The 19,468-nt window shown below is 43.1% G+C and overlaps 1 protein-coding gene across 3 annotated transcripts in view; it reads right to left on the reverse strand.

Annotated features, from left to right (window-relative positions):
* LAMA3 (laminin subunit alpha 3) overlaps positions 1-19,468 on the reverse strand; it is a 265,798-nt gene that overhangs the window by 197,506 nt on the left and 48,824 nt on the right. For all 3 annotated transcript variants that reach the window (XM_017498569.2, XM_037727996.1, XM_037727997.1), the window contains exons 3-7: positions 13,587-13,704; positions 12,136-12,254; positions 10,619-10,789; positions 7,674-7,765; positions 3,084-3,199 (exon numbers count right to left, since the gene is read on the reverse strand). In XM_017498569.2, the coding sequence (XP_017354058.2) occupies positions 3,084-3,199; positions 7,674-7,765; positions 10,619-10,789; positions 12,136-12,254; positions 13,587-13,704 (616 nt within the window). The remainder of the gene's footprint in view (positions 1-3,083; positions 3,200-7,673; positions 7,766-10,618; positions 10,790-12,135; positions 12,255-13,586; positions 13,705-19,468) is intronic.

The following is a 19,468-nucleotide window of genomic DNA, read 5'->3' on the forward strand; positions in this document are numbered from 1 at the left end:
TGACCTTTGTTTGACTGCAGAACCTATGCTCAGCCAATACTCTCAATCTTTCATTTCAACACTCTATGGTAATCAACTGGGAATAAGCTTAATGTTTAATTGTAGGGGAATGGCTAAGCAAGCAACACTACATTTGCTTGACTCTAAGTTCTATGACAGCCTGGGCTGTGTTTTGTTTGTAACAGAGCACAGTTCTAAGCACACAGTGGGTACTCAACAAACACTTGTCAGATTGAAACAAAACTCTGTACCATCAAAAATGATGCCGAAGCATTTTTAATGATTAGGAAAATATGGGGAAATATCTAAAAACATCAAGTAAAAAAATTAGGATATAAAATTATGTAGATGATATAATTGAGTATTTAAAGTATGTGCAAATATACTAAATATCTAACAAAATATTAATAGTAGCTCTCTGCTATGGTCTGAATGCTTGTGACCCACCCAAATTCATAGTTGAAACCTAATCACCAGTTATCAGGAGGTGGCCCTCTGGGAGGTGATAAATGCCCTTATAAAAGAGGCCCAGAGAGCTGCCTTGCCCCTTCCACCATGTAAGGACACAGCAAGAAAGTGGCATCTATGAACCAGAAAGAAGGCCCTTACCAGACACTGAATTTGCTGGTGCTGTGATCCCGGATTTACCACCCTGCAGAACTTTGAGCTATTGTTTATAAGCTACCCACATGTTACAGCAGCTGAACAGACTAAGGTACTCTGTTGGGGTAGTTCAATTCTTGGTGATTTTACTTTATATATATTTTTTTAATTTCCAGGTTATCTACATATACCAAATAGTGTATGATATTTCCAAAATTACAAAGTATAATTTAAAACTCATTTGGGATTTTCATCAATGTCAAGATGAAAAAGATTTAACATGAGTAAAATTCTTATTCTTTCTTAGGCAGACCATCTATTCATTATATTCCAATTAGATCAAAATTTCTAAGTCTTGTTAGTAATTTGTATGGTTTAATCAATTTCCCAGGTGAAGGAAGATTTAATTAGATATTACACAAATTACCCTATAACTTGTAAAACAGGCTAAATGCTTTTTTATCTTCACTTTCTCTATGGTGCCAAGATTTTTAAAATTCAAGGCATTTATATTTACTACATCAGTCACTTCTTAAGTCTGTTTATTTTGAATCACATATTTCAAATGGAATTTAGAAAACATCTAATAAATGGATTCTGATAGGTCTGACTTCCATGTACTATTTTTGTAACTTTTAACCATTTGATACATTTTAAAAGGATAAAAACGTATTAAAGGAGATATAAATTTTTTTCACATGAGTTGGAGTAAAGCATGTTATTTACAAAGAGTTCCATTACTCTGGAAAACTAGTCAAGTAGCTGTTGACTAGCTTTTTTTTTTTTTTGAATTCCAATACTGGAATTCACATAATAACAGTTATCCAATCAAAAATATCCTAAATCGGTGTTTGAAAGCAGCAGAAGAAACAACCCCTGATTATTTTTATGATATCTTTCTCTCTCTGGTCCCCTCAGCTGGGGTGAGGAACAGGGAAGTCATTGAGAAGGAACCAATCAGCTGTGACTATAAAGTGAGACGGCCATCTGAGTAACATCTGGGACTCAGAAATGTGCCAGAGCATTTCCCTGAGGTGGCTGCAAGACCTTCCCAGAACTTTATCGTCTCTGAAACCTCCCGTGGAAGACCACTGAAAACATCTTTTACGTAAGTTTACTGGCCATAAGAGATCATCAGTCCTATCTCTTAACAGTGACAAAAAATAATTTGTCAAAAAGTATAAAGTCCTATAATCCCCGCACTTTGGGAGGCCAAGACAGGCAAATCACAAGAGGCCAGGAGTTCAACACCAGCCTGGCCAACATGGTGAAACCCCATCTCTACTAAAAATACAAACAAAATTGGCTGGGCATGGTGGCAGGTGCCCATAATCCCAGCTACTGGGGAGGCTGAGGCAGGAAAACTGCTTGAACCCGGCAGGGGGAGGTTGCAGTGCGCCAAGATTGTGCCACTGCACTCCAGCCTAGATGACAAGAGTGAGACTGTCTCAAAAACAAAAACACTTTCTTATTTAAAAAGGTATGTAATAGGCCGGGCGCGGTGGCTCAAGCCTGTAATCCCAGCACTTTGGGAGGCAGAGGCAAGCCGATCATGAGGTCAGGAGTTTGAGACTAGCTTGACCAACATGGAGAAACCTGTTGACCAGCCTGGGCAACAAGAGCAAAAACTCTTTCTCAAAAAATAAAATAAAATAAAAAATAAGTTGTCTTTTTTTTTTTTTCAGACAGGAATTTATTCTTTCACCCAGGCAGGATCAGAGCTCACCGTAACCTCGAACTCTTGGGCTCAAGCCATCCTCCCACCTCCGCCTCCCAAGTAGCTAGAGGAAAGGCGTGCACCACCACCTCTGGCTAAATTTTGCACTGTTTGTAGACAGAGCCTCACTATGTTGACCAGGCTGGTCTCTAACTCCTGGCCTCAAGCAATCCTCCCACCTTCTCCTCCCAAAGTGCTGGCAGCCACCACATCAGGCCTAAAAAAAAATAGCTCTTTTCTTACTTTATGTCACACTGTTAAAAGGAGTCTCCCATCTTTTTTTCTTCCTTCTCTGTCCCCTCCAACCTCCTCAATCCTACCACATTACACTCCCCAGCACTCCATGCTCCTTCAGTACTCCCAGCTCCTCTTTAGACTCAATCTTGCCATCTGCTCTGTACTTTGGTCCTCAAAACAGTTGATTCCTCCCCAGTATCACATCCTATGAAATGGAGAAGGGGTTAAAATTTGACAGTGGCTACATCATATTTATGACTGCTAAAAAGAGAGGCCAACATATTAAAGCACTGAGCCCATCATGCCTGGTCGTCATCATGACTATTCTTTTTCTTCTCATATGCACATCTGAATTCAGAGGAGGGCACTTTTCCTTCCAGTCTGTGAGTTTTTCTTACAATAGACAGACCTGAGCTCCTAAGACTGACATGACCCCAGCCTCTTCACTAGCGTGGGGAAAACAGCCTCCGCCCCCAGGGAGAGGGGGAGAAGGCCACATGTGGCCCCGCCCCAGCCCCACACCCACCTTCACACTCGTGGCTCTGCTCCCATGCAGCGGGCCGCCAGCGCCTCTGATTGTACCCCGAGCAGCAGCGATCACACGTCTCCCCACAGGTGTGATGCTGGCATTCACACCGAAACCTGGGCATGTGGGCGAAGTGCATCTTAGTTATTGAAAAGTTTTGATGAGGATCAGTTGATCTATATGTGCAAAACTGACACACAAGTCATCACGGTCATCCCTGGCGCCGTTCATTGAGGAATTAGGAGAACACAACACTTTGCAAGTATTATTTCAAGCCTCCCATATCCTGCTTATTGTCTCCATTTTACAGATGGTGAGACTAAGATTCAGAGGTTATTAAGATACCTGCCAAAGGTCAGGCAGTGATAAATGGAGAGCCAGACTTCTGACTTGAGCCTGACTCTGGGGCCCCAGCTCTGTCTTCTCTACCCCACTGTTACCATAAATGAGCACATGAGCACTCAAGTGCTGAGTTTACTGAGATGTGTTAAGTATCACACCTGCACAAAGATCTGGAGTCCTGCGAACAAGATCTGCTCAAGTTTCTTACACTCAACCTGTGGTCATGCACAGAGATTTACCCAATTCAAGAGCCAGCTGCTAATAAGATCCCAGAAGGCTCTGCTTCCAGAGGCTGCACCAGCTCCATCACGGGGCCAAAAGCTGAGACCACTCAGGAAGGCAAAGGGTTAAAAATCTCAGTTCAAAGGGGTGTACATCTGCCTTCACATTCCAATTAAAATGAAATTGTTTCAGCCTTGGCTTTGGATTGGAACTCCAAGCTTTGAGCTCCCTCCTTCCATGCTTGAAAACCATTCAAAACCATTGTCCAACCCCAGGGTGATTCTGTCCTGCACAGTTGTCCAGGAGGGGCAGGAGTCGTTCCTCTCGGTCGGCCTTGCCTCTCACCTAAGGGCGCGCCACCACCCCAAAGAAGATTCGATGGATGAGCCCCCTGAAGCCTCAGAACTATCTTTTTGGCAACTGCTGGGGGGGAGCTGGAGTGTAGCCAGGCAGGGCCTGGTGGCAGTGAGGGACGGGTCTGGGGAGGAGGAGGAGGAGTGGAGGGGTTGGAGGAGGGAATCCTGCTGCAGCTGGGCATGCTGGAGAGCACCAAGCAGGCTGGAGGTCTGAGCGAGTGGAAAGAGCTGCTGGATCTGGAAGAGTGGGAGCCAGGAGGGGGCCGGGGGGCATGAAGGGGTGGGAAGATGGCCTGAAGCACGTGGAGCATGAGCCAGGCGAGGCCCAGGGCCTGAGGTAAGGTGCGCCAGAAAAGAACCTGCCCAAAAGTTCCGGTTGCCCGTGGCAGGCCTCCGAGCTGCGGCGTGGTTGTTTTCCTAGGGGCGTGCGTCCTGGCGCATGGTAGGCTTCTAATTCCCGGCTGGGTTGGTCCAGGAAGCTGGGTGCGTGGGGAAGCACCCGCCTCCCCGTTGGAGGAGGGCCTGGCATTGTTCTCCAGTCCCCAGGCCTCAGAGTCTGGAGCTCCCAGACCCAGAATTCACCTGGGTGCTTCTGCCAGTTACTGGGGCGAGGAGGGACGGGGGGCAAGGAGGGGAAGCAGGGAGACTCAGAGGGGACTGAGGAGGCCACCAGCACTGAGAGCACGTAGTTGCTAATTGGTTGGGGAAGGGCTGGGTGCAGGCTCCATGTCCGGGGCTCCCCAGAGTCCTGGCACTCCCGAGCCTAGGATGCTGTGGCTCAGGTGAAGTGGGCTGGTAGCACCAGGATTCTGGAGTCCTTGTCCAGTGCTTACAACATCTACTGTGAGGGCAGCTCTCAGTTTTGGAGCCTCTTTTCTGTCTCACTGTGATAGGTGGACCTTGCCCCGCTTTGTGGATGACCATACTGGTGCTCAGAGATAAACTCACTTAACAAAAGTCGCGACTGTAGGCAAAGAGACTAAATCTAAACCAAGATGCTTGACTCCATAGCTGGTGCTTTGTGAATATTGTGAATATGAAGGAGGCTTTGGGTTTTGGTTGTTTTATTTTGGGGGGGGGTGGGCAGGGGTGTCCCTGCATGCCACCGTTTGTGCTGCATTGAGCAAAGAGCTTTTTTTTTTTTTTTTAATATGAAAAACGTGCAGTGTTCAGTTTCAGTCAAATAAAGACCTGAGACTATTTAAAAGAAACCTTGTCTAAGAAGGCTCTTGGCTGTGCCTGTAGGGATTCCATCACCTCTTCTCTAAGAGAAGGTGGTGTGGCATATATTCAGTTGTATTCCCAAGAGGTGTCATCACTCTCCATGCTCGGCTGCCTGCTAAAGCTCACGTGCGTGGATCCACCTGGCAGCACAGAACACCTGGCATCCAAATGGGGTCCTGTTGGAGAGGCAATTTCAGCACATTGCCCATTAAACATTTGGCATTAGCTGGACTACAATATTATTTAGGGAAGACTGCTTCAAGAACATGTAGTCCAACTACACACATAAGAGGATTAAAATTGAGCATAGCAAGAAAAGGCCTGGATACTCATTTGAGTCCCATTGACCCTGCCAAATCACTGCTTTTCCTCTCTTGCGGCCCAGGCTAATGGTTAATAATATATCTGCTGTAAGATGTTATATAAAGATGTCATTAATTAGAGAATTCCCCTTGTGATGACCACTCCACCCCACGCCTAGGAAAAATTCTTATTTGGTACTAATGTCAACAATCCTGTTTCTTCTAAGTAACTTATTACTTTTTAGCTTATGATCATAGTGAAATATGAAACCAAGCAGGTTTCCCTTTTTTGAATTGGCTGCTAGGAAGCTCAAAATTAAATATGCAGTCTTTCAACTTATCCATGCAGCAAGATCAACGTGGTATACGTGCTTGGTTGAAGCCCTCTTCTTGGGTTCTGCCTCATTAGCAAGTATCTTTTCTGATTGTCTGGGCTTGGCTCCACCCATTAAGTTTCTGAATCCCATTAAATTATTACAGGATTTCTACCTCATCACAGATGTGGATTTCATCAGCATTTGTTCAAGGTCAGCTGAAGCAAACTAGCAGACAAAGAAAGGCAGGCAGTCACGTTGAAGTAGATTGCTGCCAAACTGAGCCTTTCACTAAGGCTTGAGGAGACCTCCACACATGTATTGGGAGAATTAACCACCCAGTGTAGAACTCCTCCAGCTCTGCCAGGGTGTCCAGGGTTCAATAGCCTTTCTAAGCAGGAAGCTCATGCCCTCTGTGACGGCATGTACTCCTTTCCCACAGGGCACTATTTTGTTCCAGGCTCAGGGACATTAGCTGGACCTTTTCTCTCCCCTCTCCCACTCTGAACTTATTTGACCTGATTTCTAGTGTCTTAGGGAGACAGGAAGTTACAGGGTGGAAATAGATTAGCCATTAATAGACAAGTCATTTTCCACTAATGGTTAATCAGTTGGTGTGTATGCTCTCTCTCAACAGCACTGGTGGATCCTTGAAGGTGGGACAACAACCTAACGTTGTTATGGGTGGTCAAGGAGAAGGGCCCACAAAGCACGTCACAGACCTTGAGAGCTAGCAATTCTGCCTGAACACAAAGCTAGCCTGAATCTGACTAAAAGTGAAAAACATCTCCGGTAAATGCTGCTCATAAAATATTGGAGACTTTGATTTAAACATGGAGATAAAATGATTACCATATCTGGCATCTGATAATTTCCAGCCCTTCAAAGTATCCCTCCTACAGTGGTAACACAAATGTATTGCTGAACACTTAACCTCTAAGACTCATCCATCTTATTGTAGGCAAAATATACTCGAATTAAAAACAAAAAGGGTGCATTCATGTTCACAGCAGCATTACTCACAATAGTCAAAAGGTGGAAGCACCCCATGTGTGTATCCATGGATGAATGGATAAACAGAATGTAGCGTATACATATATACAAGGAAATACTGTTCAGCCCTGAACAGGAAGAAAATTCTGAAACATGCTCAATATGGATGAGCCTTGAGGACATTATGCTAAATTAAATAAGTGATGACAAATTTAATAAGCCAGTATTTATTGCAAAAGGACAAATACTGTATGATTCCACTTATATGAGGTAACTAGGGTTCTCATGATGGTTGCCAGGGGCTGGTGGTAGGAGGAAACAAGGAGGTGTTTAATGGGTATAGAATTTCAGTTTTGCAAAATGAAGACTTCTGGAGATTGGTTGGACAACAATGTGAATGTAGTTACCACCACTGAACTGTCACTTTAAAGTGGTTACAATAGTCAGTTTGATGTGTATTTTACCAAAATTAAAAAAACAGGGGTTTGAAATGTGTATCCTGATCCCATTAAACCAAGAAGGACAAGTTTTATTTCTCTTGCTAGCTCTAATCAATTGGTTGCCTGAGGTACGTCTTGCGGGTGATTTGGTGACTGGGACACAGATTACCCAGAGTGCTGTAATTGAGTAGCCATGTCTGCCAGGGCTCACAGGGGTTTTGTGGAAGACAGTGGAGAGCTGGTGGAGAGGAGGCACACCCCCACCACCTATTCATTGATCCTGAATCATTCCTATTGAGGGCAGGAACCTAGGAACATTTAATGGTATGCAAACATCCACTGAAATAATTAGACTTATTCATAGTAAGGCTGAAAATAATCTGCACAGTGTACTTACAGTTTTTCAGGATTGTTTGCATTGCACACTTCAGCGTGGCCATTGCAAACACACCGCCCACCAATGCTGATGTCCTTTATGCTGTAATAATACTGCACAACAGAACACAGAACACGCGAGTTTCACTGAACAGTGACAACTTTCTCTTACTAGTCTTTAACCCACATCTGTTGACTCTGCTTCCCTTTTAAAATTCTGGATTCTTGAGCCCTACATTGGGATGTCACATGTCTTATAAAACAAATGCATTCCTCAATCAAATTTGATAACATACTGCTGAATTTGTGGATTTAAGAAAATCAAATGCTTGAAGTTCATGAAGGGAAATTGCCTTAGAAAAGAATCATACTTTATAGCCTATAAAAAAGGGATTAAGAACTTCCAAGTTTACTTCTTATGTAAATTAAAATAATTTTTACATTATGTTCTATACACATGAATTTTATACGTTGAAAATATTTATCAAAACTCAATTTTTATACCAAAAATGTTGCACCTGCTATGTGCAAAATACTACCCCAGGTTCCAGGAGGAGAGAAAATATTTACAGAGATGGATCCAATACATCTCTGAGACTAGAGAGGCCACCAGTATTTGTGGAAACCTTCCTAGCACAGGGTCAAAAAGGCTAGAGTCAAAGTTTCAAGCTCCAGAAATGCCAGACACAGCCAGCTCAGATCCAGCTGAGGATCGGCCCCTAAACCCGGCCACAAATATGGATAGACTCTCTCATTGACAAGCCCCTCTCCCATACATTGGAGGCCTCCGCAGTAACAATAGGCAGCTCCCCCTGCCAGCTCCCTTTCTTCTCAGACTTGGCAGGAGACTGCCCAGGATTTGCGAGGAATGTGAGGCCTCTAGAACAACCTTTCTCATTGAGGCCACGCTGCTAGTGAGAAGAATGTCTGTAGCAAGAAGTCTTTGAATTCACGAGGACAAGAGGGTTTTTGTATCTTTATTGTTGTTGTTGTCGCTGAGTGTGGTCACCTTAAGGAGCCCTATGATTTAATGTTCGGGTTCTGGCTTGGTTCCCTAATTAAAACCTGTGAAAGTGTCAATACTTCCTGGAAATCTAACTTAGTCTAAAGCCATTAACAGCTCCCCTTGTTAATGCAGATAAAGTCAGTATTACCATGGCTTTTTGTGACAAATTAACATTCAGGGGCTTTCCTGCTGGCCACTGTAGAAGTTCCTCTCCACGTGTGTTAAGGGCAGCAGCAGCAAAAGAAGCCCCCAGTCAGCCTTCACCCAGCAGCACATAGGATCTGTGTCCTAAGGTAGCTGGTATCATATTCCTCCATGAAAGAAACAACCTAAACTTGGGGTGTTAAGATTATGTACGTGGTGCACTCCATAAAAAAAATTGCTTCTATAATCCCAGCACTTTGGGAGGCTGAGGCAGATGGATTGCCTGAGATCAGGAGTTCGAGACCAGTCTGGCCAACATGGTGAAACCCCATCTCTACTAAAAATACAAAAAAATTAGCTAGGCATGGGGCATGTGCTTGTAATCTCAGCTATTTGGGAGGCTGAGGCAGGGGAATTGCTTGAACCAGGGAGGTGGAGGTTGCAGTGAGCCAAGATCATACCACTGTACTCCAGCCTGGGTGACAGAGTGAGACTCTGTCTAAAAAAAAAAAAGAAAAAAATTACTTAATGGAGAGGCCTGTATTCATCTAAGTGAAAAGTAATCTACATAGATATATATGACTGTAAATCTTGCAACCCCCAAAAGGACAATTCAAGAAAAAAAAATTGGTAAGATATATTGTGGCAGTGCTCCAGGGCATATGGAATAATGGAAATACAGCCCAGCTATAGTTTATGAGAAAGTCTAGCTCTCCCTTGTAAACATCCATCCTCAGATTCAACACAGTCCCCACTACACAGAAGCTCAGAGGGAGCTGAGGAGAGCAGATAATACAAAAGATGGGCCACCTACACCCAAGGTGCCTGCCTTTGTGAAAAACGCCCAGAACTATGGCAACGCTTACGTTTTTCCCTCCCTTCCTTTCCCAGCTCTCTGATGTTACCTGTATAAAATGCCAAGCTCTATAAGGTGCACTAGGCATCTTCCATCCACCCTTCCAGGTCTGCTCTCCACCTTCTCCACCCTGTCCTGTGCCCTGCAGCTGAACGTTATGGCTACAACCAATGGCCTGTCTTTCTCTTTGGCTTCTTGTTTGGTTTGGCCAATGGAAGGCACTGGCGGATCAGAGGGTGGAAGAAGAGTGAGCTCAACGTATGTGCCGAGGAGACCAGTGTACTGCCCTGACACCCGAGAGTGTGAGATGTTCATGGTGGACTTCCAACAAAGTAGAGGGTACTAGTGCTCACTGGTACCTATGTGTCCCCCATTTCAGCTAGATGACATCACCCACCGCTTGCATCTAAGTGAGGTTATAATATGACCAGCTCTTGCCCATGGAAGTAACTTCTGATGAGAAGCAGGTGGATTTTTCTCTGTACTCTCTCTTCCCTCATCTGATGACCAAGAATTAGGGGATCCAGAGCAGAACTCTGAGGTCCTACAGAATGGCTGCACCTCTAGATAGAAAGAACCTGTTTCCCTGAATGACTGTGTGGAGCCAATCCCACCTGCTAACCCATGTTGAACTGTAATAGGAGCAAGAAATGTTGTTAAGCCACTGACATTTGGGGATTGTTGGCTGTAGTATTAATTTTCCCATCCAGACTAATACCAGGCTGACTATAATCATTTGTTTTTCATTGTCTTTGGATATAATGATTTTTCTTCACACAGGCATTTTTATAAGCCATTAGACATAAACTTTTAATTGTATCTAGTATTTCAGACAAGAACAACCCCCACACCTACATCATTACTGACTATAAACGTTACTTAAAAGAGATCAAGGCAATTAATTTGATAAGCCAAAAACATGAATACATAAAGTCACAAAACAAATGCTCTGACTACTCACCCGCCGAGTGACAGTTGGATCTCTCTGTGCTTTGGAGATGAGGTGTCCAAGAAGGGTGTTGGTCCGAAGAAAACGCAAGCGGATATTTGTTGCCTTGGTAAACTCCCTCAGGGTGTGAGAGAAGGTAAAATTTTTGGCACCTGGACGACCGTTTATCAGGGACACCACAACCTAAAATGACCACACACATATAAAAGGGGGAAAAAGTTCCTTTTATCAAAATTTAGCAGCAAGTAAACAAAAATAATTCCCCCCCAAAGCACTTGGTTTCTTTGAGCCACTCAATGTTAGTAGGGGGTTTTGGGTCTGGTTTACGTCTAAAAACATCATTGCTAGTCCCATCTTTCCTCCCACTTCCTGGTTCCGAGTTCCGGCAATATATCTTTGAAAGCTGGGCTCTTGGGAGATGTTGTCATTTCATTTTCAAAGCCTTTGTTCTATCAGTGTAGTTGTGGGACTGTAATACTATAAAATGTTGAAAACATACTGTTAAAATCTGTAAATATAAGGACACAACTTGGTTAAGCTGCATCAAATAAACAAAGCTAAAGTAATTCAAAAATATACATGAGGTTGAAAAAAGGAAATCTCTAAAGTTTGACACTAGTGGGGCTAAAAAAAAAAAAATCTATATAAACCCTCCATTTTGTTTTAAGGCTCGAAGTGATGAAGTCCAAGTTCAACCACTGGAAATATGAACCACTCATGATTTGCCAGAAGATACTGTATACAGATGCTCAAGTATGATCCCTCTACTTAAAGAGAGGGAGGCTGACACCTTTGATGGACATTTATTTGAAACTTAGCTCATATTCATTATGGCCTCACAATTTCCATGGAAATCTTCTCTGATTGTTTAACCTTTGTTTGCCTGTCTCCCCCTAACAATAGCCAAGCTGACTTTACAAGGGCCGAATGCAACCCCATAGGGACAGCAATTTTTTCTCTCCAACAGATTCTGTCCATTGTACCAAAAGGGATCAAGGATCAGGTAGGATCGGCTCCACACAGTCATTCAGGGAAGCAGGCTCTTTCTATCTAGAGGTGCAGCCATTCTGTAGGACCTCAGAGTCCTCTTCTGGATCCCCTACATCTGGTCGTCAGATGAGGGAAAAGAACATATAGAGAAAACCTACCTGCTGCCACCTGCCCCTCCTCTCCTCACTCTTACTAGGGATCATGGTATCATGGGTGAAGAGGTAAGGGTCATCATTTCTGTTACCAGCAGCCCACTTTCTAAATACATCACCAGAGAGGACAGTTCAAGACCTGTGCACCTTGAATCAAGAATTCTGACTTTCTGGGGATAACTGAAATCCCCCCGCAGAATTTCCAACCCAGTTCATTCTGGGAGCCTTCAATGTGATTCCTTTACTGTTCGGTCCCAAGCCCTGTTTCCATTTTGATATCTTGATCTATGTTAGATGTCCGTGAAAGTGCAAATTTCACATTTATGAAAAAATTGGATAGCCACATGTTCATTTCTGAGTCTCTCCCAGTCTTCCAAATCTACTTACCTCACCATTTTCCAAAGGTACAATACGGGAGTATTCAGTTACACAAAGTACATCGTCATCTCGGGTGACAGCCATATTTGCCTCCCGCCCAAATTCTTCTAAACAGTCTACTTTAGAGTCTAGAAGGAAAATATGTTAATATTATAAAATAAAATGTTATCATTTTGTTACAAATCTCTTAAGAAGCCTTATGTTTCCTTAAGAAATACACAAAGAAAGAAAGAACAGCAAGGCATTTAAAACTTTTAGAGAAAAGCTGAGAATGGAGTTTTTAATTCATGAAAGAAAATACCAAGCCATTTCAGGCCAATTGGACTTTCAGTGGCAATGCTTGGAGGTGCAGCGCTAACTCCGCGCTCCCACTTAGGCAAGTTTATCTTCTAAGGAAACCTAGTGGAAAACCCAATGCCTATGTTAGCAAAATTCTTGTCCGCCTCCATTCATCATAGGGTTCAGAAACCCTGACATTCTTCATTAAAGAAGATAACAGAGTCAAAGTAAGTAAATCACAGCACAGAATCTATAAGGATAGAACTTAGTTTCTAATTCTGCATAAAAGGAAAAAGATTGGAGCTATGGTCCAGTTATAAGTACTCCCAAATAGCACCAAGAACTGTTATCATAAAAGGAGTTTCTACTTCAGTTCTGCATGTGGTATCCTTGGAATTATTGAACACATGCTTGAGAAATGGGGATATTCTTTTTTTTTTTTTTTTTCTGAGACAGTAACTCACTCTGTCACCCAGGCTGGAGTGCAGTGGCACAATCTCAGCTCATTGCAACCTCCGCCTACAGGGTTCAAGCGATTCTCCCACTTGCGCCTCCTAAGTAGCTGGTATCACAGGTGCACACCATCACACCCTGCTTATTTTTGTATTTTTAGTAGAGACGAGGTTTCACCATGTTGGCCAGGCTGGTCTTGAACTCCTGACCTCAAGTGATCTGCCTGCCTTGGATTCTCAAAGTGCTGGGATTACAGGCGTGGGCCACTACGCCCAGCCAATGTTCTGAGAGTAATTTAGAGGTTAAAAGTGCCTGGTCCCTAACTAGTCATACTGAGAAATTAATTTTTTTTCTTTGCTTTTTTCTTTCTGAGACGGAGTCTCACTGTGTCACCCAGGCTGCAGTGCAGTGGCACAATCTTGGCTTACTGCAACCTCCACTTCCTGGGTTCAAGCAATACTCCGGCCTCAGCCTCCCAAGTAGCTGGGACAATAGGCCCACTATGCCTGGCTAATTTTTGTATTTTTAATAGAGAGACAGGGTTTTGCCATGGGCTGGTCTCAAACTCCTGACCTCAGGTAATCTACCAGCCTTTGCCTCCCAAAGTGCTGGGATTATAGGTGTGAGCCACCTTGCCCGGCCGAGATTAATTTTCAAGTTAATTCAATAGTCTTGTACTGTTCCAAGTAATTAAAGCCACTCATAATATGGTAGGCAAGATTACTTACGAGCAAAATATTGCCATGGTGAGTAGGTGCTTCCAAAGTCTACAGATCTTTCCAAGACCCACAGATCAGGGCGAGGAGAATTTGCAAATTTGATTAAAATATAGGCCACATGGAAGAGCTAATAAAAGAGATGCAGTTATTAAAATCATTTCGTTGATTCACAGCTTCTACCATTTCTATATGATGCTGATTCCCAAGACAACACATCCCACACAACCCTTTGCCCAAGATCTGGATACTGATTTATTTTATTTATTTATTTTTTTGAGACAGTCTCATTCTGTCTCCCAGGCTGGAGTGCAGTGGCACAATCTCAGCTCACTGCAGCCTCTGCCTCCTGGGTTCAAGCAATTCTCCTCTCTCAGCCTCCTGAGTAGCTGGGATTACAGGTGCACGCCACCACACCCAGCTAATTTTTGTATTTTTAGTAGAGACAGTGTTTCACCATATTGGCCAGGCTGGTCTCGAACTCCTGACCTCATGATCCACCTACTTCAGCCTCCCAAAGTGCTGGGAAAGATATTGATTTCTGTCTATTGGACATCTCTACCCAGCTGCAGCCTCTCAAGCTGATCAAATTCAAAACAAAAATTATCATCTTTCTTTCTCCACCAAATATACGCATTGATCATCATCTTTGTCACACCTTAACCAATATGCCATTCCATTTCAACCAGTCGACAGTGCATCTTCAGGTCGATGCATTCAGAAAAGTCTGATGGCAAGCAATAGCCATCATGTGCTAAACCTTCCCAGGGCCAAGAACCAAGAGTACAGTCCATAGTGTTTCCCAGCAGTGTCCTAACCCCTGGTTCCAGGTTTTGGAGAGATCACAGCTGGCAAAACTGAAACTCAGCAGCTGTCAGGTGGAGCGGCAGCACTCCTTCCCTGTGGATCTCCTCTGGTCTCATCTTTTCCTGATTTTTCTTCCTCATCGGCTTTCTCGTTCACCCTCAGCACTCTTTTGTCCATGCCAGGATGACGTAAAAGTATGGAAGAGATGACGTGGGGGTTCGGTCCGGCTTTCTTCGCCTCCCACTCTTCAGCTCCATGGTGCCTCCGGTGTGGACCCCAGGAGCGTTTGCAGTTTATTCCCATTCTTTCCCCAAAACTTAATCTGGCTTGAATTTTGAACCCTGAGGTTCTATTTCCCAAAGAGCCTGGTATGACAATGAACACAGTGTTAAGCAAATCTATGTTCACGTGTTAATGAGCGAGGATTATCCCCATCCACCTCCAGGCTCTCTGACTCCCAGGTAACAGATTTCATGGTGACTGTCTGCGGAGTAGTTCCCTCTAGCCCAATAGTGCCCTTTGAACTACAGGCTCCTCTAGTTGGGGAGAAGGGAGTACTCAGACCCCGTGGGATCTTTTTCTTTCCCAGAAAAAAAAAAAAAAAAGGGAGTTTCATCATAATGTTTTTCACAAACAGTAGTATAGTAAGTTTTTCATTTTTGTCTTTAAGTCTGAGAACTGTCAGCTAATGGAAACACTCCAAACCCCTAAATAGAAGCCCAAATGTCTAGGAGAATGGGGCTCAAATTTTTTGATCTCAGGACCCCTTTATACTTTTAAAAATTATTGGCTGGGCACAGTGGCTCACACCTGTAATCCCAGCACCATGGGAGGCCGAGGTGGGCAGATCACAAGGTCGGGAGACTGAGACCAGCCTGACCAACATGGTGAAACCCCGTCTCTACTAAATATACAAAAATTAGCTGGGCACAGTCACGTGTGCCTGTAGTCCCAGCTACTTGAGAAGCTGAGGCAGGAGAATTGCTTGAACCTGGGAGGTGGAGGTTGCAGTGAGCCGAGGCCACGACTGCTCCACTACACTTCAAACTGGGTGACAGTGCGAGACTCTGCCTCAAAAAGAAAAAAAATAATAAACTTCACAATTTTTGGAAGGTAAAACACAGGCTTCCCAATCAGAAAGTTTAGTGTGTTAATATACATTCATATACAAAAAAAAAAAAAAAAAAAATTATTGAAGACCCAAAAAAGCCTTTGTTTGTGTGAGTTCTATCTATTGCTATGCACCATATTAAAAATAAAAGTTAAAATAACTTTAAGATAGATACTATTAATTCATTTAAAATAATAAACCCTTTACATGTTAGCATAAATACATATTTTTATTAAATTACTATATTTTCTAAAACATGCAATTTTTAGTGAGAGCAGTCGCATTGCTTTACATTTTTGTGAAGCTCATTAAGTGTTGGGCTTAATAGGAGCAAGCTGGATCCCCACACCTGCTTCTCCATTCACTCTGATGTGGTATGTGGTTTGGCTGAAGTATTTGAAGCAGATCTGCCCTCACATAGATCTGTAATGGAGGAAGGAGGACCCCTGGCCTTGTTGGCCTCCCAAAATGTCTTAGGGACTCTCACAGGTTCTCATTCATACTTTGAGAACCACCGCTCCTCTCAGTCACAGAGATTTACCCTTTGCTCAAAGAAGCTCCTTTGCTTATCTCTGAGGAAGGAAGAATTGTTCACACTGATTACTGGAAACCCTAAGCTCAGCCAGTTCTGTCCCTATCAAACATTTGCTCTTTGATCTTGAAAAATGTGCTTATTTGGTGTCAGATTAACACCCCCAAGTTATCTACCAACATGTGGAAAAATGGATTCAGCCTCATAAAGAAAAGCTAATTAGGAATTATAAGGTACTCTGAAAACCATAAAGCAATATTGTAAACGTAGGTGTAACAATTTCTGAAAGACACATCCCATGATGTAGTGAAGGAATTCATAGGAAATCCAAAAATTCCTGTTTGGAAAATCAGAGCAAATATAATTTGCTAAAAACTCTTTGCACATCTCTCTCAGACCACATCAAAATAAGACCACTGTTTATTATGTGAGTTTGGTGGACTACAAATGAGACATTTTTGAATACAGTAATTGTTCAAAGCATTCTTAATCCCTTCCACCAAACTCCCACAATCCTGGCATACACAGCCCTCTAAAAAAACTATTGATCGAATAGGTCATGATTTCATGAATACTGTCTTTCCATGTGCCGTGTTAAGCACTTGACAAACATTCTCTCATTTAGACCTCACAATAAGCAGTACAGTTTTATTAACCTCACTTTAAAGATGAGGAACGTTTGGCTTAGAGAGATTAAGTAACAAGCCCACACCTTGCAGGTATAAAAGCACTGAGCCTAAATGTATTCCACTCACTGAGCATTTGGAATGTCACAGGACCTAATAGGTACTGAATATTTGACCTGTTTCATCGTGGGGGAAAGAAATCGTCAGAGAAGTTCCAAACATTATTATTTCCCAATATGCTAACATTCTATTCTAGAGAGCCTGGGGGTGGGGAGCTATGTTGTGGTGTATCTCAAGTGTTCATTGAGAGCACTGGTTTTCTAAATCTGCTACTACAAAGCCATATGAACAAAGTAGCTTCAGTGGCTCAGAAGGGAGCCTCTCTTGGTTTAGTGGTTTAGTGTCATCTTGTTTCTAGGTAATGTGTGATCCCTTTGAAGCATTATGATACTTAAAAATCCCAACTCTAGCAACAACCGACGTGCCCCTCTGCCTTAGAGGATCCTGCCACCCAGGCCTAATTTAATAAGTCCACTGATGGCACCAACTCATCTTCCAGCACTAATTAGTTGGAACATGCCACTTTTAAATGTTTCCCTCCCATTTTTGTTTTAGGAATTATTTCTGAGGTTCCCCCACGTATGTTTATGTGCTCTGAATAGCGGTAGGGTGCATCTCTTTGGTTCGGATCCCATTGCACCAAGAGACTATCTGTGTTATTTATCACCACCCCTGCTGTGTAACATGCCCTGGAATCTTGCCAAGGTCTCCAGCTCTGCGGCAAATCTGCTCTGACACTTGCAGATTCAAAATGTCACAGTGAGGCAGAGTGAGTGGCCTCCTAAGTATGTTCACAGCCCGGTTCGCGCATGTTAAGCCAACAGGTAGGGATTTATTCTCTACTGCTTGGGAATTTTAAATTACATGCTTGTTGAATCACTCCTGTTACATTCCTTTTTTACTCTCAGTACTCTTTGGCCACTGAAAATACTTCAAAGCACACATGAGTGATGCTAGAGATTTACTGATATAAATGAGGACCCTCTGCAAGACTAGAAAGCTATGGAGCCACGGTAGGTAGAAAAGCAAAGTTTGTGCGTTTTCAAAGAAATAATATTTGGGGGTCAGAGATAAGGTGGGAAACGATGGAGAGGGACTGAGTTGTAATCTCTCCACATGCTTTTGTAATAAGCGAAAGATAGCTTGAAGTGTATTGGGTGATTGTGTAGGTAGAAAAACAAAATAGTCTTTTAAATAATGTTTTCATTAAGCAGATAATGATCATAAAAAGGGGGAGTGTGAGGCACTTCAACTTCAAAAGACTTCAAGGTGAGTACGGAAGACAAGAGGGCTTCCTCTGATCCTTGTTTCTCGCCGCAGTGCTGCATGCTCTGAAGCCTCTGAAACTACAGCTTGGTACAGCCTGTCCTCTATTCATTTCAGGGCCTTCCTGGATTGACTGCATGTAATCGGTGTTCAATACATGCCATAAATGAATAAATGAGTGGGTGGGTGGATGGGTGGATGATGGATGGGTGGATGGATGGATAGTAAAGCTGTGTAGCTACTATTGAGTTCAACAGGCAGGTACCAGTTGGCAAACACAGAGATGGAGCTGAGCCCTGACGTGGTCCTACCCTAGTGTCTAAGCTAAGTTGTAGTAGAGTCAGATCCCCTGGGAGGGAATCTCTGCCCTGTAACCCACTGGCTATGTGACTCCAAGTATTAATTACTCTGAGATTTCATTTATTGGCTCATAAAATGTTCACAAAAGATATTTCTTGAGAAAATGAAGAATAATAATATCTACTTCATTCGAATTTGATATTCTCCTTCTAAAAGAGCACCTGTCATGCCCTGTGGTACATGCTTATTTTCATCTGTCATTCCCACTAGGCTGTGCCATCTTTGTGTCTTAATCACTCCTGTATCCTCAGAATAGGGGCTTAATACATGTTGTTGAATTGAAATGAAACTAACAGATGGGATTGTGAAAGTGTAAAATACTACGCAAGTACACTTAAAGTCACATCCAAAATAAGCTTCCCACTCAACTAAATAGTACTCCATGTGCCAGAAAACTCTAAGTTTACAATAAAAGTGAGATTAATCTGTCAATAGCTTTATTTTTTATTGCATTTTAGGTTTTGGGGTACATGTGAAGAACATGCAAGATTGTTGCATAGGTACACACGTGGCAGTGTGATTTGCTGCCTTCCTCCCCTTCACCTATATCTGGCATTTCTCCCCATGTTATCTCTCCCCAACTCCCCATCCCCATTGTCCCTCCCCTATTTCCCCCCAACAGACCCCAGTGTTTAGCACTCCCCTCCCTGTGTCCATGTGTTCTCATTGTTCAACACCCGCCTATGAGTGAGAACCTGTGGTGTTTGATTTTCTGCTCTTGTGTCAGTTTGCTGAGAATGATGGTTTCCAGGTTCATCCATGTCCCTACAAAGGACATGAACTCATCCGTTTTTAAGGCCGCAATAGTATTCCACGGTGTACATGTGCCACATTTTCCCTGTCCAGTCTATCATCAATGGGCATTTGGGTTGGTTCCAGGTCTTTGCTATTGTAAACTGTGCTGCAATGAACATTCATGTGCATGTGTCCTTATAGTAGAACAATTTATAATCCTTTGGATATATACCCAGTAATGGGATTGCTGGGTCAAATGGAATCCCTCTCTCACCACTCCTATTCAATATAGTACTGGAAGTTCTAGCCAGAGCAATCAGGCAAGAAAAAGAAATAAAGGGCATTCAAATAGGAAAAGAGGAAGTCAAATTGTCTCTATTTGCAGACGACATGACGT

This window comes from Cebus imitator, unplaced genomic scaffold (assembly GCF_001604975.1).
Source record: "Cebus imitator isolate Cc_AM_T3 unplaced genomic scaffold, Cebus_imitator-1.0 Scaffold12, whole genome shotgun sequence".
Lineage (NCBI taxonomy): Eukaryota > Metazoa > Chordata > Mammalia > Primates > Cebidae > Cebus > Cebus imitator.